The sequence below is a fragment of the Penicillium robsamsonii genome (assembly GCF_028829455.1).
Source record: "Penicillium robsamsonii strain IBT 29466 chromosome Unknown utg000005l_segment0_segment0, whole genome shotgun sequence".
NCBI lineage: Eukaryota > Fungi > Ascomycota > Eurotiomycetes > Eurotiales > Aspergillaceae > Penicillium > Penicillium robsamsonii.
Genome location: NW_026643223.1, coordinates 4,118,542 through 4,138,940, shown reverse-complemented (window position 1 = coordinate 4,138,940; position 20,399 = coordinate 4,118,542). Strand labels below are relative to the sequence as shown.

At 47.5% G+C, this 20,399-nt stretch overlaps 7 protein-coding genes across 7 annotated transcripts; 4 read left to right on the top strand and 3 right to left on the bottom strand.

Moving 5' to 3' along the window:
* Positions 1–84: 84 nt before the first annotated feature.
* Positions 85–1,262, bottom strand: N7447_009590 (zinc-dependent alcohol dehydrogenase; the record flags this gene model as incomplete). The annotated part of the gene is made up of 3 exons (XM_057233852.1): positions 85–269; positions 328–1,055; positions 1,117–1,262. 3 exons carry the CDS (start codon positions 1,260–1,262, stop codon positions 85–87), a joined length of 1,059 nt encoding a protein of 352 aa, XP_057083394.1.
* A 2,517-nt stretch (positions 1,263–3,779) lies between these two features.
* Positions 3,780–4,677, top strand: N7447_009589 (enoyl-CoA hydratase/isomerase family protein; the record flags this gene model as incomplete). The annotated part of the gene is made up of 2 exons (XM_057233851.1): positions 3,780–4,096; positions 4,176–4,677. The coding sequence occupies 2 exons, from the start codon at positions 3,780–3,782 to the stop codon at positions 4,675–4,677; spliced, it is 819 nt and encodes a 272-aa protein (XP_057083393.1).
* A 1,529-nt stretch (positions 4,678–6,206) lies between these two features.
* On the top strand, positions 6,207–7,069 carry N7447_009588 (uncharacterized protein; the record flags this gene model as incomplete). Its single annotated transcript, XM_057233850.1, has 3 exons — positions 6,207–6,398; positions 6,616–6,741; positions 6,800–7,069. 3 exons carry the CDS (start codon positions 6,207–6,209, stop codon positions 7,067–7,069), a joined length of 588 nt encoding a protein of 195 aa, XP_057083392.1.
* Positions 7,070–8,028: 959 nt separating this feature from the next.
* On the top strand, positions 8,029–8,628 carry N7447_009587 (DUF4291 domain-containing protein; the record flags this gene model as incomplete). Its single annotated transcript, XM_057233849.1, has 1 exon — positions 8,029–8,628. The coding sequence occupies one exon, from the start codon at positions 8,029–8,031 to the stop codon at positions 8,626–8,628; it is 600 nt and encodes a 199-aa protein (XP_057083391.1).
* Positions 8,629–9,105: 477 nt separating this feature from the next.
* On the bottom strand, positions 9,106–9,879 carry N7447_009586 (uncharacterized protein; the record flags this gene model as incomplete). Its single annotated transcript, XM_057233848.1, has 1 exon — positions 9,106–9,879. The coding sequence occupies one exon, from the start codon at positions 9,877–9,879 to the stop codon at positions 9,106–9,108; it is 774 nt and encodes a 257-aa protein (XP_057083390.1).
* Positions 9,880–10,376: 497 nt separating this feature from the next.
* N7447_009585 (oxidative DNA demethylase) lies at positions 10,377–12,402 on the top strand (the record flags this gene model as incomplete). The annotated part of the gene is made up of 2 exons (XM_057233847.1): positions 10,377–10,540; positions 10,599–12,402. The coding sequence occupies 2 exons, from the start codon at positions 10,377–10,379 to the stop codon at positions 12,400–12,402; spliced, it is 1,968 nt and encodes a 655-aa protein (XP_057083389.1).
* Positions 12,403–13,414: 1,012 nt separating this feature from the next.
* N7447_009584 (uncharacterized protein) lies at positions 13,415–14,235 on the bottom strand (the record flags this gene model as incomplete). The annotated part of the gene is made up of 2 exons (XM_057233846.1): positions 13,415–13,445; positions 13,496–14,235. 2 exons carry the CDS (start codon positions 14,233–14,235, stop codon positions 13,415–13,417), a joined length of 771 nt encoding a protein of 256 aa, XP_057083388.1.
* Between the last annotated feature and the right edge of the window lie 6,164 nt (positions 14,236–20,399).

The following is a 20,399-nucleotide window of genomic DNA, read 5'->3' as shown; positions in this document are numbered from 1 at the left end:
GTCCAACTTTCTACGGTCCTTGGAATAAGATTCAGCGGCAACGGAATTTGAGAGCAGTTAAATGTGTACTATAGGAATGTCAAGTTACTGTGGCAATGTGACCACTGCTCTTCCTGTAATACCATCCCCCCTCAGCTTCTCTATCAAAGTCGGCACAGCCGAAAAGTCAAAGACCTCGATCGATGGCACTATCTTGCCAGCAGCTGCCGCTTGCAATAAGTCGGCCAACTGATTTTCGGTGCCCACAGACGACCCTATAAAGGTGAGACCTATCGTTCGGAGGGTTAGTATATGATTTGACCAGACGACGTTCATCAGGCATCTTACCTCTTGCTGTGCAGAGCGTAGCCGAAAGAGGAATTTCCAGGTCATTCGGCGGCAAACCAACATTCACAACAAAACCCATATTTCTCACCAGGTTGGGTGCCATCTTCAATGCTTCCTTCGTACCCGGAACGACGATCGTCGCATGCGCGCCCTCTCCAGTGAATTCACGCACTCGAGCAATCACATCTTCGGTCTTGTAATCGAAGAATACCTCCGCCCCAGACTCCAGACTCAGCGCTCTCTTATCGTCACCACTATCAACAGCAATAACGCGCAAGTTTTTCATCCTCGCTGCAATTTGCACACCAATATGGCCCAACCCCCCTCCAGACCCCGAAATGACGATAAAGTCACCAGCCTGTAGCTCATTATCAAATCTCGACAGAGCACCAGCCATCGTAAGTCCAGCGCACAGTAATGGCGCCGCAACTTCATCAGCCACGCCCTCCGGGATCACTGTCAGGAACCGTGCGTCCGCGATGACATACTGCTGCAATGTTCCCGGCACATGGCGACTTGTGTTTAACTGCTGTGCACAATGATTCGGGAATCCTCGCTTGCAGACTGAGCATTCGCTGCATGCACTGTATAACCATTTGACGCCGACGCGTTTGCTGAGAAGGGATTCCGGAACTTTAGGCCCTGCTTTCACTACGATTCCGACTCCTTCGTGGCCAATGATTGAGTTGTATGCGCCCCAAGCTAGCACGGCGCGGAGTTCTGAGCGGCTTTGTTATTGATATTAAGTTAGTTTTTGGCGGGGTTGAATTCATTTCCAAAAGCGCTTACCACAGGCCGGTGCAAGTTAATTTAACGAGAACTTCATTTTGTCCGGGATTTGCGATGGGTATATCATTCCGTAGAGCAATGGATGCGGTTTCTCCTGGGGTTTGCACCACGGCCGCTTGTTGTAGAGTGGGTGTGGAATTTGTCATTGATGCAGTGTTGAGCGTCTAATCCGACGTGATCAATATTCTCAATGTGTTTTACACCTTAACCCCGCTTTTTGCCTTTCTGGTAGGAAACACCGATGTTGAAGCCGGGTTTGGATGCATCATATTCAAGTAGAGGACGATGTTCGGGTTGCCGAGGTAATTGATTCTCGGTCAGGATATCGGCAAGTGTATTGACGGCTAGGCAAATATTAGGCGCAAATGCAGAAAATTGCCAGGTTCAATCAAAATGAACCAATTTTAAGCACTATGTCTCTAGCATAAAAGCCCATAATGGCAAATAATGACGCTTATGAACACTCGAAGAGTTATAACGAAATCATTAAGTCGCTGGCAACTACAACACGCTGATTTGTTTGGATAGTCACATTATCTGGTATGTCACAGCCAAGAACTAGGGTCTAATTGAAACATACAGGAAATAGTTAACATATTATATTAATCAAGCTGCACTGCCTGCTCATCTTGCAGGCTACCATTACGGTGCGGCAGTGGTAATTCTTGATGGGGGTATAATCGTCATTGTCGACGCAGTCATCAAGAGAACAGGCAACTATACTGGCGATTGCACGGGTCGCATTGAGTCGTGCATTTCGAAATTGTTTTATTTTTGGCTGTTTCTCCGCATTTTTAGTCAGGGCAGTCAGCCGTGTCGATCCCCCGTGTCCGGCCCCATCCACAATGCAGATTACCCTTGTTTGTGTTGGAAACGAAGGGGCGGGAATCAATGCGAATGTATTGGGTTATCTCGACTGACTGGCTCACACAATGCAAGGAGCAAGACCTATTAGGTAATTAAGACGGCACCGGCTCTGGGTATATAAAGCTCGACGCTCGCGAAGTTTGTGAACTATATCTCAGCAGTGCATCCATAAATCGATTCTTCGCTGCCATTTCAACCCTCTCGAATCCATTCAATCAAGAATTCACCAGTCAATTCCTCCAATATGAAGTTCTTTGCCATTCTACTTGCACTAGGTGCCATTGCAGCGGCGGCACCGGGCCAGAATTTAGAAGGGTGCTCCCAGAAGGGCCAACTCTGCGACGGTGGCTCACATCTGTGTTGCAAGGGAACGTGCCCCGGATATGGTCCAGGATTTGTGGTAAGTCTATAACTGCTCTTTCCCCGGGATTTATATGCCAAACATGAAATGAGATGGCTAAAAAATGATATAGTGCAAATAAGCTATCATATACGAACGTTGATGTTATGACCTTATTTTTCCGGTGCCATTTACCTGATGTCAAGATGAAGTATGGAATATATTACTGCACTGAACTGGTTTGTTGCTTAGGCAGCGTTTTCCAGGCCTCTTTTTGGCTGTTTTCATTGTCCCTATGAAGCAAGATAAATGGATTCATGGCAGCGAGTGATCACTATATTATAGAGAACTCTTCCGTCGATCACTTTTCTGTGTACTTCTCTTTCAATGCGTAGTGTACCACCACGAGCCCTCTTGGTTTTCAAAGCCGGCTCGATGGTGCCCTATGCCTGAGTGATACAAAGGATGAAAGATAAACGAATTGAACAAGGAACAAATCCCACGTGCGCCAATTGGCCTCGGGATACAAATGACGATCCACATCCAATTACCGTTATATTATCGAATTCGAGTTAATCTTAGATCACAAAGATCGTACCTAATGAATCTCCAATAGCGCAAATCCCCCGAAAGCCTACCAGCAGCATTATCTCGTTTCGAAAAGCTAACAGAGCTCCGAGAGAAACTGCAGACTTCGTGGCCAAAAGCCACCGAAGCACAGACGGCACATTACAATAAACACCACACTGAAATGTCATTTAAAAAGAACGACCTAGTGGTCTTGTCAACAAAGAACCTACGCCTAAAAGAAGGGACTATAAAGAAACTATCCCGGCGATATGTAGGACCATTCAGGATCCTTGAATGCGTCGGTACGCCTGTTTTCCGACGCATTCAAGGATCCTGAATGGTTTGTGGGGATAGTTTCTTTGTGGTCTCTTCTTTTAGGCGTAATAATGCTTATCGGTCACATGATCCAATTTATGTCAGAAGTATGGGCGGTGAGGCAACCTCGGCTTTTTATCAAACCACCAAGCTTTGAAGGTCTTGAGGCTCGTCCTAGAGGCCGAGGAACCACGACCGAGGAAAACATTCAGAGGCTCGCGCGGGCCAAAGTCGAAATTGAATATGCCGACTCTCAGAGCAATGATAAAATTATTGTCTATGACAATGTGGAAAGGGCGTCCTAGGAGCTTGATGGGTTTATATTTGGGCTAACATAACTTTCTCCTCTTTAATTTCTTTTTCCTATCAAGCGATGTACTTTTTCTTCAATTTTCCTTACGAACCAATTGGTATCGATAGTCACGTGATGGGATCGGGACCAGCATGTGATGGCGCCGAGGTCTGATTAGTAGTCAAAACAATCGTACCCGTGGACCCGAGAGAGGGCCGATTATATTTGAACAAGAGATCATGTTTCCTCAACAACTTCCTTGTTCCAAACATCCTCATCATGACCACTCTCTTCACCGTACCGATCAGCTCCACTGGAGGCTCGATCGTCTGCACAAACCCTAGCACAGCGAAAGAGCACGAGACTATCTATGTGCTCACTTTTATTTCACCCCCGGACAACCGACTGACACCCATTTTTATTGATGCTATGCTACTCGCCCTGGACATTATTGAGCACCGTTACCCCAAGGGCGTCGTAGTCACTACTAGCGGAATTGCCAAGTTCTACAGCAATGGGCTTGATCTCGATCTTGTCGCGAAAACCGAAGGGTTCCTTGAGAACTGGTTGTGGCGATTATTCCGACGCTTTTTGTCGTATGTTTTTTTTCTTTCGTCTTTAGTTTGAGGATACAGTGCAATCCTACGTAATTCCCAACACTAATATCCACTTTAGATACCCCATGCCAACCGTGTGTCTACTAAATGGACACGCTTTCGCTGGCGGCTTCATGTTGGCCATGTATCATGACTACAGAATCATGAACCCAGACCGTGGTTTCCTGTGTGTCAACGAGCTAGAATTCGGCGTCCCGCTTCAGACGCCCATGATGTCCATCTTCCGCGAGAAGCTGACGCCAGTCACTTTCCGAAATGTCATTCTAGAGGCTCATCGCTTTGGTGGACGCAATGCCCTCGAGGCTGGTATCGTTGATGCCGTTGGTGGGGCCGAGGAAGCGCTTGCGCTGATCCAGACACGCAAGCTCCAGACTAAAGCCGCGACTGGTATCTACGGTACTATGAAAGAGGAGATGTACTCCCGTGTCTTGAACGGCTTGGATGATCATGCTGGAAATTTGCAGTGGCGGGAGAATGTTGAAGACAAGAACCTTGCTGTCGAGAAAAGAGGATTGGAGGATGTACAACAGTTTGAGAAGAATGGGAAAGCCAAGCTTTGAGTGGGTGGAATTTGAAGATTTTTGGATTCCTTTGTTGATATCATACGAAAGTTTGTTCATACTATATCTAGGGTTAGTTCAACCATTTAGACCAATAACTCGACGTATTCTTTCTGTGCTATGTCCCCGAAGAAGCTAGACTAGAGTAGCTGAATTGTTTCATAGAGGGAAAAAATACAGCGTGTTTTACCACTAGACCACAAAAAGGCCAAGGTGATTATATGGGGCCTAGAGGCGCCATATCTGACGTTTGGCATTTAGGTTTATCAAATATTCTAGGCCAGTTGGAGCAAAAGACATGATCTGCATTCACCGGAGAAGATCTGTTGGACGCAAACCATTGTCCGTGTATCTGAATTAAAAAGGACTACTTCCAAGGAGATCCATCAATCTGCATGCAATATAGCTTTTCGACTTGATTTGGACCACACAGTGAACATAATTCCGTACGTCGTAAATGGCCAACATGAAGCTACTAGCAAAACCATGTACTCACGCTCATCTTGCAACTTTCATGTTGTAATCACCAATGCCTCAAACTATAACAGTTAAATGCATATGACCTGAATATTGCTGTCGATCTAAACTTTAGATCCTGCCAGATACAATACTGCACAGGTTGTTCTATCATAATCACTGCACGATACCCTGAGATTTCGATCACCGAATCTTGAATCCGGGACTATTTTGCCTCATCTAAGGACTGATTGGTTTCTCAGATATGACAATGTACTTGTTGGATGATCCCATCTCCCATTATTCGCTTGCAGACTGAGTGGATTGCTTGCCAGACATCAGGGTATAAATACCCTGCTTTTTCCTAAATTGTCCTCTTCCTCCCCTTCGCTAGTAGACTACCAATAGGTCTACTAGGCAAATAACTCTGTGCCTTGTCATTTCAACTACAATATTTTCTAAAATTCCTATAAATGAATATATCCTGACTGTCCTATATACAGACATATCCAATCCAGCTCGAAAGTGAAACCTTAGTTCTCTGAAATTCTATTGGAGTCTAGAGTGTCCTTCCTGTCAGTATAAATATGGTTATTGCTTCTTGTAGTCGAGAGAAATCAAATCAAAGTGCGATTGACAATGCGATCAACACAGGAAATATCGTCAACCGCTCTTCAATATAGACATCTGCCGTTTTTTATCACAATTCCGTCCCTCGCGATCAACTTTTGAAAGGTTTCATATCATTTTCAGCATTGCTTGACATTGTCATGGTTTCAAAATGCTCTGATCTTCTTCGAAACAGACAAGAAACAGGCCATCGACCCTGCCTCTGAGTGAGGCTTCCTCCAGTCTTTTTTTCACCTACCACTGATATACGGAACACCGCCATCCGATATATATAAATCTTTGTCTTCCTTTCCTTCCTTTCCTCCTCACCTTAACCCACCAAGCCTAAGATTTCTATATCCACATACAAAGATAAACCATCCCCAGCGTAGTAAACACACTGATTGAGGATATGATATGTTGTGGTGTGCGTGGATTTGCTGACCGTGCCACCATAGAAGACCATGCTCGCATACGGCCAGAGCTACTGGGAATCCCTAGCTCGCATGCCTCACGAATATGGCCAAATCTGCGTAGGCCTTGATTCCGGCCGGCTCGATGCTCCCTTCGCGCGATCCTTCACAGAACTTGTCATGTCACTGGGCCTCGGTACTGCGCTATCGTTCCAAGAGAAGCAGCGGACTTTCCTCGGTCGTGTGTGTGACGTTATCGAATACGACAAGCTCTACAAGTCTGCTAGAACCACATGGAGGTGTGGCGCTCCTGATATTGAGCGAGATGTTTGCCCCTGACTTTTCTTCAGGTAGGTAGGATAATGAGATCATCCCTTACTGGGGACTAAACTCACAATGTTACGTTTGTCTCGCCTTGTTGTTCTTCACAAAATGACTGAAGGGAGAGCCGTCCACATAGCCCCTGTACAGCCAGCAACGTGGCGAGGATGCACCTACCATCACCCTGGCCCCAACACGCTCTGAGATTCCCCTCAACGAGCGCGTCTTACCCTCAAAAACCATGGTTTCATTCTCGCTCCCTGGCGTACGATACTACTTCCGCGCCATCTCTCCGAAGTCCTTTACTGACTCCGATAACCTAGATTCGCCTCGACCAGCAGCCCGTTAACGCAGCTGGTGAGAATGGTATCCTCTCAGTATGTAAGTCAGGGTATCCTAAAGCGGAAGCGCGAGCTACAGCAAATCCCACCGTCGTGGTAGAGCCAGGGATCGCTGAGAGTCAATACACGGACCAGACCTCGGGTCCCTCCCTCTTCGATCGAATCGAAATCCCGGAAGCTCCCGAGACCAACGTCTCCAGCGACGGCAAAACAAAGTGCAAGTGTGCCCAAGAAGCTCGCATGCGTTTTTGAAACGCAATTGAAGAAGGCGCTAAAGTCCGTCGAAAACGTCTTCGGGAGCCGTAAAAGCCCAAGGACTCTCTGTTTGGTCATTTGCTTTCTTTTTCTCGTCCGAGGAAGACAGTGAGACTATTCCTCGTCAGGGACCAGCATAGGATCTTTTATATGTATTCCCTCCTTTTTCATCGGGAAGCGGTCGAAGCTCACCCTTCCCTACGGTCGGTCTTCTTCGAACTCTGGACGTGGATCTTTCAATGCTCTATTCGACGCCATTCCTAACATATTTGTAGAGAGTTCCCTAAGTAAAGTAAGACCTTATGGGCCTGGTATGATTAAGAGACCCTTATGTAGATTTTACACAGAACTTCCCAGCGCTTTTTAAAGTTGTATAGTTGCCATGTGGGTTGCAGATCAAATACCCCGGGCATTACAATGATATTTCCCTATCCAAGTTCTTAACAAAATGGCAAGACTAGACACTTCCCAATTAAGCTGCAGTGCTTCAAGAATATTACGATTTTTTTTTCGGAATGGTCTCAGACAGCCTCCCTCTGTGGTAGTTGAAAGTGGCCGATTTCAAGACCTTGTGAAAGAAGACATGCAAACTCTCGATGTTTTGTCCTGTTAACTACTATGCTGGGGCTATTTTGTCTTTTTGGTAGGGGATTATCATGGAAGGTCAGCAGTCTAATCAGGCTCTTCTCGTGAAGAACCTGACATGATTTATTCGCGGGGTCCCGGTTGGGTTTGGTGTGGTGGACTTGATTTTGTGAGTCAGTACTAGTACTGGGCCTACTGCCTACTAAAGTATTTGTCCAAGTGCAAAGATATTTTTATAAATACTTCAAATTCAAAGTCCAATTTCTCATGCTTATTGCAAGATCACTACATCATATATTTTCCTCTCCTGTTTCCCCGTTGCAACCACGAACATCCACAGCCTTTCAACAACGCTACCCACACATCCAGCAATGACTTCAAATAGCTACAGGGCCATTCGAGCCAAACAAACCCCAAATACAATCACGGTGTACCAAGCGTATTCGCCTCAGATAGCCGAGCCAGCAATCAAAGCCCAAACGTTTGTCCCTCCATTTTCACGGGAGAGAATGACCTGGATCAAGCCCTCTTTCCTATGGATGGCGTACCGATCAGGCTGGGCAACGAAGACCCGGCAGGAGCGTGTCCTGGCGATAGAGATTACTCTCGAGGGATTCGAATGGGCACTGCGCCATTCCTGTTTGAGTCACTATACGCCTGATGAGGAGACAAGCCAGGTGGAATGGCGAAAGAAACTGCACGCTAGTCCAGTGCGTGTCCAGTGGGATCCGGAGCGGGATCTTGTACTGCAGTCTTTGGATTACCGGAGTATTCAGATTGGGTTGAGTGGGGAGGCTGTTGGGAGATATCTTGATGAGTGGATTGTTTCCATTACGGATGTGACTGCTACTATGAGGCAGATCGATGGATATCTCAAGGATGGCAATGTTGATGCTGCCAGGGATTTTGTGCCTGAAGAGACTTCGTATGTTTTACCTGAAGATTTGCAGAAGCATCTGAGGATGAGATAAGTCATATTGTTCCCTCTGTCATCTGTGTCTGTCAATGGTCAGCTCCAAGCTTGGACAAATATCTTCCCTCGTATTTTGTAATAGAGTCCTAGAGAACATTGGAAATTTACCATCTTGCTTTTCCCATTTTCTATAAGATTAGTTTATGGGCAAGAGGGCATGGAAAAGAAATTGATATTGTATTTGCCAATACGTCCTCGTGGCATAGTTTACAGTATGTGTATATTGACACTTGTGTTCCAAAGGACTCTGTGCCAGGGTCTAAAGAGATCATAACAAATAACTTTGAACACATAGATGATGTATCCTTCCTTTCCGTCTTTTTCTATCAGTATAATGCGCAAAACACAGCCAAACCACCCAAAAAGCAATAGTAAATAATCAAGGAAACATAAGTCCAGCTCTGTTCATAAGTAGTAAAGTACATAACTTCGTAAAAGTCCATAATCCCATAATAATCAAAGCCCCTGTGCAGGCTCAAGTCTTCTTTGCCTTGCTGGGACGGCCGAGTTTCGGGGGTCCTTCCAACTGATCTACCAGCGGCCGATAGGGCGACGCCAAGATATGCTCCGGCGCGCGCCCTCGTCCCGGCTCCCCAGAGCTCGGTCGATGTAATTGCTCTTCGTGCATGCGATCAAGCGGTTCTCCCACAACCTGGTACTTGGCCCAGTTGATTGGAGGCATACGGACGATATTCTGGGGAACGGGGATATGGCCGAAATGCGAAGCTGGCGAGCCGTCTGGATTCGTGCGTGTTGATCCTTCTTCATTATCTTCATCGTCCCCCGCATCGTCCTCGGAAAACTGAATCACAGCACCATGGTCCTCAGTCTTCAACCGACCTGCTGCCAGCTCGCGCGCAAAGGCCTCTGGATCAGCAGCGGCGGCCTCTTTCATGCGATCTAAAGCCTGGATGTCGCGTAAACTTTGCTGCTTCTGCATTTGCAGGATCGAGATGGCGGAACGGAGCGCGATGGCATCTGGATTCTCGCTCTCGGAGATAGGGACAGGGGGCGGTCGGGGCTTGAAGACGGGTGGATTGGCCGGAGGAGGCGGGGTGTGTGAATAGTTGGCATATGTCTGTGCAGGGAGGTGTGAGGTTGGAGAGGGAGATGCAGGTGGCGGTACGATTGATGGCTCATTGGAGGCGACAGGCGCGAGATGGGCAAACACGGGTGTCACCGGGGAATAAGGTGGACGAGGTGGAGTTCCCGGCTCTGGGATTGAGGGCTGATCCCCTTGTTGCTGCATGATGAGGTTCGACAGAGTTGAAGATCAAGCAAGTTGGAGCCAAGTGGGGGGACAATCGAGGTCTTTGCGGTGATAAGGGTTATGACGACAGCGGTGCCTGGATTTGCCGCAATCACATGTGTGATGGCTTCGATCAAAACAAAGAATGTGTTGTAAAGGAGATTTTCCTATTTCAGATCTCAAAGATGAAGAAAAGACTGACGTGCAGGAATTAGTTTGCCATCGGATAAAGACGAGGGCATCGGCTAGGCACCACTCATTTACGAAGAGGACCAATTCTCCTAGAATACGGCTATTTGAAACACAATATTGATTGCGATTTACACTACAGAATGTAAAATATACAACTAAGTCTTTCAAGTGAACTAGAAGTGAACTGTCATCTTGCTGGAGAAGGAAACACAGTTGACCGCCTCATGGTGCGCCCTCACCGCCCGGAAAAATCTATGAAACATCAGACCACTCGCTGTTGAACCCATTCCTCTACAAACCTCAAAATGAAGCGCAAGACAGATGCAAGGGCCTCCCTCGATGGCAATGCCATGCCCCAATCCAAGAAACGGGCCCTCTCCAGCGAGGAGGCTGCTGCCCGCTTCCGCGACGGACTATTCGACGCCGCGGAGCAGCAGAAGTACACCAGCGAATACGCCAACTCTTCTCCGTATGTATACACATGGAAATAGTCCCATGACAACAGGCTGATATGTGTGGATCTCTAGCTACCTTCACGGTGTCATTCACCCTCTGATCGAGCCCACTCTCCTCCGCTCCGTCCGCAATGAGATCGAAACACAAGTGTCCTTCACCGAGAAGGAAACAGACATCTACAAGATCTTCCAGTCTGGCGATCTCGCCAACCTCGATGGATTGGATGACTCCTCCCTCTCGAAGCTGCCGTCAGTGCTGAAGCTGCGCGACGCAATGTACTCGGCACGGTTCCGCGAGTATCTATCCTCCGTGACTGGCTCCGGCAAGCTGAGCGGGCAAAAGACCGACATGGCCATCAACGTTTACACCGAGGGCTGTCACCTCCTGTGCCACGACGATGTCATTGGCAGCCGCCGGCTCAGCTACATCCTCTACCTGACCGACCCCGACACACCCTGGAAACCCGAGTGGGGCGGTGCCCTGCGCCTGTTCCCAACAACTACTGAGAAGGACGCCAAAGGCGAGGACGTCAAGATCCCCAGCCCAGATTACAGCCTCTCCATCCCTCCGGCCTTCAACCAGTTGAGCTTCTTCACTGTCCAGCCGGGCGAGAGCTTCCACGATGTCGAGGAAGTGTACCACCCACGCGACGACGAAGACAAGACCAAGAAGCGCGTGCGCATGGCGATCAGCGGCTGGTTCCACATCCCCCAAGAAGGCGAGGATGGATACGAGGAAGGACTGGAAGAGAAGCTCGCCGAGCGCAGCAGTCTCGCGCAGCTGCAGGGCCGCGGCGATATCTACGACCTGCCGCAGCCGCAGCCAGTGTCCTGGGAAGAGCCCGAAGTCGAAGGCAAGGGCAAGGGCAAAGTGGAAGAGCAGACTGAGGGCGAGTTCACAGAGAACGATCTAGCCTTCCTTCTTCAGTACATTGCGCCTTCGTACCTGACGCCCGATATCGCTGAGGAGATGTCCGACGCGTTCTCCGCCGAGTCCTCGCTCAGCCTAGAGCGGTTCCTGAGTGATAAGTTTGGTTCGCGCGTGAGCGCGTACATCGAGGAGCAGGAGAGACAGCCTCTTCCTGCTACTGCGGATGAGATCCAGACGCAGCGCGGGTGGACAGTTGCTCGTCCTCCACACAAGCATCGCTATCTGTACCAGCACGCTTCTGGCGAGAAGGATTCCGAGAACCCAATTCAGGAGTTGTTGAACGTGCTGTTCCCATCGCAGCCATTCCGGAAATGGCTTGGGCTTATTACTGGTGTGGACCACCTCACCAGCCACGATTTGCTTGCGAGACGGTTCCGTCGTGGTGCGGACTATACTCTTGCTAGTGCATACGAAGGCGAGGAGCCTCGACTCGAGTTCACACTCTGTCTTACCCCGACCTCGGGGTGGGAGAAGCAGGACGAAGAAGATGAGGATGAGGATGAGGACGAGGATGAAGAAGCCAACGGCTCATCTACCAAGGCATCCAAGCCGAAGGAGAAGACAAATGACGACGCTGTAGAAGGTCCTGCTCTGGGCGGATACGAGATCTACATGGCCGGTGATGATGAGGATGATGATGAGGAGGATGCCGAGAACGCTGACCAAGTCCTGGGTCGGAAGAAGACCAAGGCCGATCCGGCTATCTACCGGTCTGCGGGTGCAGATGAGGATGATGGTATTCTGTTCAGCACACAGGCTGGATGGAACCGGCTCAGCATTGTGCTGCGGGATAGTGGCACTCTCAAGTTCGTCAAGTATGTCAGTGCTGCGGCCAAGGGTGATCGGTGGGATATCACTGGTGATATTGGTGTTGAGTTTGAGGAAGAAGATGATGATGATGAAGATGAAGATGGTGATGAGGATGAGGATGAGGATGAAGAGTAAATCATAATCATTATGACAGCATGAGTGCAGTGCATAGGTTTTAAAAAAGACTGTAGATATTATATATGGCGCATATACGACTTGAATTGACTTGATGATATATTACTTGTTTTTGATCCTGATTATACCTGGAGATGTTGATATGGACATTTATATCAGGCACTCTGTCTTTGTATATGCATCCTCGCATCGGCCCTTTCGAATTGGCCATTACCAAGGTGGTTTTCCCTTGTGAGCTCTTCCTCTGAATCATCACCTCTATTCCTCTTCACAATCTTAAAGATCAGAGGACCATTCTCACCATCTTCCAATTCAAGTTGGGTGTCTACCCAGTCGGGGTATTTCTGCCTATTTATTAGCTGCTGAAGCAAGAGAAGCCAGCAATTAGTGCCCAGGTGAGCATAAACGAGCAACAGAAACGGTAGCTTGGGTTTGCTCTTTCCCCCCGGCCTTGAGAGTTAGCTCTGGGGCACTGACTAACCTTCGAGTAGGCAAATAGTATAAGCCTCTTGATCACCTGCGACACGCTCACACAGCCAATGATGAAGGGAATAAGCTGTCCCGTCGTCCTGATGTCGTTAACGCCGTAGATGTTGTTCCAGTGGATTGTGTACTCAATGCTAGCGATAAACCACGCGATGCTTAAGATGACGTAGAAATTCCAGAAGGAACAGAAAGTCCGATGATGGAATCTATTTTACAAAAATTAGGAGCCATTTTCAAAGAATAGGAGTCATATAATCGTGTCACGAACTTGGCTTTTTTCCAACCTGACATCAACTCCACACCATGCATAGATGTGTCCGTCTCATTCTTTGTCACTTTCCCAGTCCCTAGTGACACACAGACCTTGATCACATCGGAAAATCGGATTGCATCCGCTTTGGGTGTGGCTAGGAACTCGAGTACGTTCGTGAGTGTTATGAATGGGAAGTAAAATGGTCCCCATATAGGCAATTGCACCAAACATGGGAAGGAGATTCCTCGCTTTTCTAGCAGTGCGTTGATTCTGCTAAGTGCTGAATGAAAAGCTTGTGGTGCGGCTGGGTCAAAAAAATAAATGATATCGCGGTATAGAAAAAGGCAAGCGTACCAGAAAAGCTGTGCCGTTAGATTGCAGAGGAGTAGAGTCGCAGGAAAGACGGCAGTAGCTATAATAACAGCCGCAAAGCGGCACAGGGTAATAACAGGGCCGGTTAGTTGTTGCTTGGAGAGGAGGAAGATGTAGGGAGGCCCGCAGCCTTCTCTAGGTGGTTGCTGTGCACCACTACCAGAATTGTCAAACCAGAATGCTAGGTTGTACGCGGCGACTACAGCGGCCGTGCCCGTTCTCCAAGTCACCCCTGACCAGGAGAGTCCAGGGGGCTTCAAGGCCGACAATATGTTGAGGAACGCCATGGGGAGCAGGAACGTAATCATCCCCCATTGGGCCAAATCTCTCCACGGCTCCCTGAGCAGGCGGCCTAGCCTAGCCTTTTCAAGAGCCCAAACTGACTTGAGCACGGCGGTTGTCGTTGTCTCCAGCTTAGCAAGCCGATCAGGGCTCATGAGCCACAAACGCACGCCCAACGTGCTGAGCACTGTGATGAAGGAGCCAAGCATGAACTGCAACATGATATGTATTTCGACGGCCGCCGTCCCAAACTGTGCTGCGATGATAGTTGCCACCATTATAGCGAAGACAGAAACCGAGTTGGTGTCGTAGATGGATTGAGCCGAGTGGGGGTCTAGAAGCAGGCTGATCCATGCTGAGATCCATTGTAGATACACCCCAAGACGAATTCCAAGACCGTATAAGTCGGCATTGCCTTCAAATGGTGCGCAGGTGTCCATTCCAACAGTGATGCGTCGAAGACATCAAAATCGGATGATAGTCCGTCGAAATGGGAAGTTAGTGTCTTAGAGTAATATTCTAGGGCTTCAAGCTTGACGCTGAAGAGATAAACAGGTCGAAGCGACCGGTCGGAAGACAACGTAGTTGGGTGTGAGATAAATGGATTGACCATGCCAAGCGTACCGACAGCACTGCCCAGTGGTGTTAGTACGCTTAGGATAGTCTAGAATCTTCTGGGCCATAGTAAGATGATGGACTGCGCCTTGTATTTTTAGTATGGACGATCTTTTCATCTGAATCCATTTCTCTTGGATATATTACATCCCAGTAGACAGAATGCCCTCGGGATAATAGCGGAATATCGTCCAATAGAGCGAATCAATATGTTAAACCGTTAGAAACCATGCTGCACTGTCGTTAGACCAATGTTACCACAAATATATATTCGCTTGCCAACCAATCCAGTCAGTTTAACATTCGATCTACAACCAGACTACAATATACTCAAAACAAATCTCCGCACTACCCTAGCAACGAGGTCTAATCTAAATCCCTAATCCTACAACCGCTGACATCATTCACAGCGGCAATTCAAACCCATAAGCGGGACGATCCCGAGAGCCGGCGCGAGCTGAAACAAGCACATGGCGGGATGAATGGACCTCGGGAGGCGAATTGATCTAAGACACAGCAAGGAAGGAGTAGCTGGGTATTGTTTACTAACTACCAACGACTATTTCCAAGTAGGTCAGATGCAGAAAAAAAATATATTGATACAGCCAGCCTTGGAAGTGGGGGAAGATCATTCAACGAAAAAAATGTAAATCCCAAAGCGAACCAAATATGTACACAAGTGGAGGAGTTCAGCTACAACATTATGTCGTAGTGCACATGCACGATGCATGTTTGTGCTTCGTACCTCATTAGATTTATAGGGCAAGAGCTACACATGGCGCAGAACAGCTCCACATATCCAGCAAGGTAACCCAGGAAGCGGCTCACGATTCCCGTTGAAATTCTTGAGCTGCAAGACAAAATATGTTTGGGACCGTTACTCTAACCATTGCCTGTATTGAGTTTACCCCTTCCTAACATGGTCTTTTGACAGACACGCGGCAACATGTAAACCGAGAACACGAAATCCCCAGTGGCGTTGTGGCAGGCAAGGGATGTGCCACGATGGAAGAAAGGGAGGGAGATCGTGGAATGATCTGCCAATCATACCTGGGTATCTGGGATGGGTATGGAGTACATATTGTACTATGTAGGATCATCTAGGCATTGGTTGGACTGCTTGAGGCTTCTGATTCATCGTAAGCAGCGTGAATTATTTTCATGATTCGGTCTGATTTGGTGATTAGCGGAGGCAGCGGTAGCCTTGCTGGTCGAGTTTTAATTTGCATTGCGCCGGACGGTTCGTCGATCATTTCCTACAGCAGTAGATATACTCCGTTGCAGGGAGTAGCATATTCCAGATTAGTGAAATCGTCATTAACACGTTTAGCCCATACCGGTAATACTAGGTATGGGTTGTAAGACCAGAATTTAAAATTAGAAGCTTGTAGTCGGCATTCCCGAGCCCCAACAATGGTTCTTAATGCTCTTATCATAACATTCAGCAAAATGGAACCCCAAACCCAAACGCTTCTGCACTATGCTCTCCTAACGATACAAGGGACTACCGGAACACTACAAATCAAGGTGCAGACGACATTACTCAAATCAGAATCCCACTATTATTTAACGATACGGGGAATTTTTATGTATAAAACGGAGTTCTGACCTACTCACATCTCCACCTACCCCACTCAAGGACGATGTAACTTTTCATCGTTTCTCCAACCTCGTCATAAGTCGTGTTCGACGCACCCTTCGAGCCGGTTTCGAACGTATTCATAGTAGATGGAGGGGGTTCTGCAAGAATCATTGACTAGTTCAAACTAGATGCTGCATTTATCGTAGCTGGCGCTAGTCTTTTAACGGGCATCAATCGAGTTTTAAGGCGTCATGGAAGTGGGGATGAAACATGTAATTTTCGTAGGACCTGGCAGATAAAAGAGAATTTAAGCTTGGCCTGAACTTCTATATGGATCAGCATAACGCCAGACATGGGTTCATCCTCTCAGATCTTGAGCTTGTCACCGCCAAACGTCTGGATAGGCATGGCCGTTTAGCTGTTACTACGCTTATCCTATAGAAAAGTGGGGGTAGGGGTCGCGTCTCGGTGTTACTAGGATTATGGTACCTCGGAATGCTGGCGGTAGAAGATAATCACTAGGCTCTAGATTAATAATACTCCGAACTCTGCCTCGTCCACATTGTTGATAACACACGCTGTCAATCTCCCCTGAATCTCTCATTTATATACCTGGCCTCTTTACTACACAGACTGTTTAGTAAGCGTACTATAGCCGGTAAAGGGCATCCCATCTCAAATGCGATTCAAGTCTCTGCTTATTCAGCCAAAATGAATATGGCATCGAATAGTGCCTTGAGATCCAAACCCATTAATAGAATCATAATGAGTATAGGAGTCCCCGTGGTGGATGCGGTAAAAGAAAGTGGGAAGGGGCTCCATGGTGGTGTTGACCTACACGTCTCTGGTTAAAAACGAGAGGATTGGGAACATCCCCACGAGGCACCCGCGGGGATTGACATAACCATACTAACTGAGGTGTGATCTTACGGGAAACAGTCTCTTTACCTACCACCATAATATCTACCCGGAGAATATGCTTGTTATGTCTGGTGATAGGATTGGATGGATCTACTTCGATGTTGCGACAACTTTTAGCGACATGGGTCCCTGTGAGAGGGTATATTGCGAATATGAAACCGAATTTGTCAAAAATTTTGGAAAGCTTCTAGTTTGTCTATCTTCCTTGCGTTAGGTATCACTATCTAACAATATAACCCCCAGAGCGAGGACTAGGCACAGTGCCTTCCCCCTAACACTAAATAGTATTAATCTGAGGAACTCAAGGATAAAGCAAACTGGCACGATGTTGATCACGAGAGGGATATTACACATATCCTAGCTTATGCTCCTTATCGCACCCACCCCGCTGTCTAGAACGACGCCCACTCATACTTTCTCTATCGTTAATAGTGAATATGTTCTTACTGCTTATCGTGAGTACAATTATCTTGCTGCCAGGGATCGAGGTTTCGCGCCATTTTGCAACGGTTTAGATCGGTAAAAATACATAGCATTACACCTCTTACACGATTGGATTTTACAGTTCAAAACCGAAACACGATCTAGCGTACAGAGTAACCATATCTGGATTTAGAGTATCATGCGATTAGGGTTTGAAAGATCGCCTCAGTGTTCAAGGAATAGAGGTAGTGTCGGGCGCTACTGTACTCTGATCGATTATTATGCTAATATATATTCCAGGCTGTGGGCAATGCTAGTCCGACTTAGCGCTTTGGCATCTCAACTTGACTGCAAAGCACTGAACATTAGACCACACCAATGAACTACTCAGAGTAAGCGCTGTATTTAGAATAAACTTAGTGACAATGAACGAGAAAGCGATGAGGGCAGGAAAACTGAGATGAACCATACTGTGGTTTCTCTTCACCTCACTATCACTAAATTCATACCATCACTTCTACCATCGCAACACTACTATAATAATCCGATATATCAACAGCAGAGTAAAACCCTGGCTCGACATAGACGTACCACAACTCACCTTTGAAGTCAACGGCCTCTACATCATCTCATTTGACCGCGGCGACGAGGGCTACACATTTCATCGGCACCTCTACCTACACCAGAGTCCAACATCAGCCTCAATCTATCATCTACTAGACGATGTTGATCCAACCATCTGGCGCTTCAAACATTGACCCGACCAGAACGTCATCTATGATTCCTCACTCCTCGCAGCCGTGGAGATAGGAGTGTTGAATCCTACCCTCCACGTGGCTTTTCTTGAATTTCTTCATCAAATCCCAATCGTCGATTCAGTCCGATTCTGCGAGAGTATGACTTGCCGGGTGTAGCTCCAAGAGGCTCTGTTTGCGTTGGATGACGAAGGATATATCATATTCACTCGGAATGTAGATGATATCGAAGCCGAAGTGAGTAACCTCGCGCTCCAGAAGAGTTTAAGGAGGCTGGCGGTTGTGAAGAGTGGTGGGAGCCAGGGGTGAGATTCCAGGTGTCATCTGGAAGATTCAAGTGGGGATTATGGCGATATCATGTGCAAGGAGGGTGAGGGGAGGGCATGGGTCATTTTATACGGATCAGACGAGGTGGGCTACATTGGACGGGTACCAATTCCGAACGGGAAGCTATTTTGGTGTTATTTCACTGATGAGTGGAGCTAGAAACAATATGTCAAGGCCGAGCGTCAATATTGTTTCAGTAGGGTATCTATGCCTAGTACCCAGGTGGGTACAAAATAGTTGTGCTACGGAGGTGGTTGGGCAGGACGCGGATGCGAGTTACGGGTGGGACGGGACGTTTCTGGTCTCAGTTGGATATGGACGATAATTGATTACTGTATCTGTGCTCACATTCTATGTAAATCCTGGTATGGTCTCTCCCAACCTTTTCTGCATGTAACCTCTAAGCTTTGTCCGTGCGCTCCCCAGCTTCGGGGAACGGAGCCGGTGCGAGGATCGTCGGTAGGGAAGTTTGGGAAGGTACTCTGTCTAGTACTCCGTACATATGCAAATAGGCAGGTATGTGAAATGTACGGAGCACAATCTACATTGTTTTGTATAGTGTATATGTATAGCCAAGTAAGAGGTAGTAGTGCAGATGTATAGAGGCACGGGATCGAATTACATGTTGGAACCCTTTTCCGAGGACTATGGAGACACTATTCAAATGAAGTCATAGTCCAGGCCATTATTTACATGAAGGGGCTATCGCCATGCGAGGACTAGGAGCTGGAATTGGAATTGGAGGCAAAAGGGGAAAAAAAAAGAGAAAAATTACCCCCCTGGACGGTACGACCCGTGTGTCAAGGCAGACTATTGGGAAAGGGCAGCAAGGTACGGCCCATGACCACGACCTGCCTCAATGGCGTGGATGCAGGAATGGGCAAAGGCCACGGTATTGCCATGGGCTCCGAGCAGATGGGAGAGCATGGAGGATTGCCATGAGCCATGAGAGAAAGGAGGCATTAGTCTGCACCACGCACTATTGACATAGCGAACTCTAAGCTTGTATCCCTTGATCGAGATAGGCCAGGTTGGCGAGGGTGTACAGCGTTGTAGAGATAGAGTCGTACTCAGAATTCCCGTTGCCGATGGACCTTTCCTCCCCCGAGGGACCAACTGTTTGGCAGAGATTTGAGTCTCGGATAAGCTGCCTAGATGTGTCCTTTTCGTCAAGTATGAAGAAGTGCTACCGTGTCAGAAGTTCGAAAAATGTGCCGTAGATCGGGTGGCGATCTTCGAGACATTCTGCAAGGCGACGATGGTGCCATGTGGCATGCTAGAAGAGGAAGATGGTGGACAGTAGTACTTGACGTGCATATGTTTTTATTGAATGCTGCCTAAATGATTTTCTCAGCCACAGCGTGGCGGTGCTCAACTTGGGCACGGATTTGATTTGATTTGATTTGATTTAGTTGTATTTTATATCAATTTACACGTTACGAACGACCGAGCTAGATCTATTTCTGGACGAACACCCGATCAAACGGAGATCAACTCGATACATCAACAGCCTTTCTAGGCCGGTTTCGCGTAGATACCCGGATAAATACCCCATGTCTCAAATATTCTCCCAGGGGAGATTTAAGATTAAATATTGTATAGCATACTTAGTCGTACCTAGATCCAGACTCAGAACCAAATAAGCTTGGTCATCTTCGCCAAGTCTCGAGGTCACACTGGGCTATTCGGAACCAAGATTTTACCCCCCGTCGAGTGAAAATAGCCGCGCGACATTAGTCTCATGTAACCCCTCTGACAGGTCAACTGATGATTTGAGCGGCAGGGACGGGTAGTTGCATGGTATGAAGCTCAAGCTCATGGAAGCGTGGGTGATCTGTGACACACTTGCTGCTTGTGTCCGAGGTGTTACAGAAGGGAGTGGATCATGTTGATATACGGGGATAAATTATTTAGAATTATTTAGAATTATAGGAATTATAGGAATTATGGGATATAAAAATAATAAGTATGTGGACCTTCG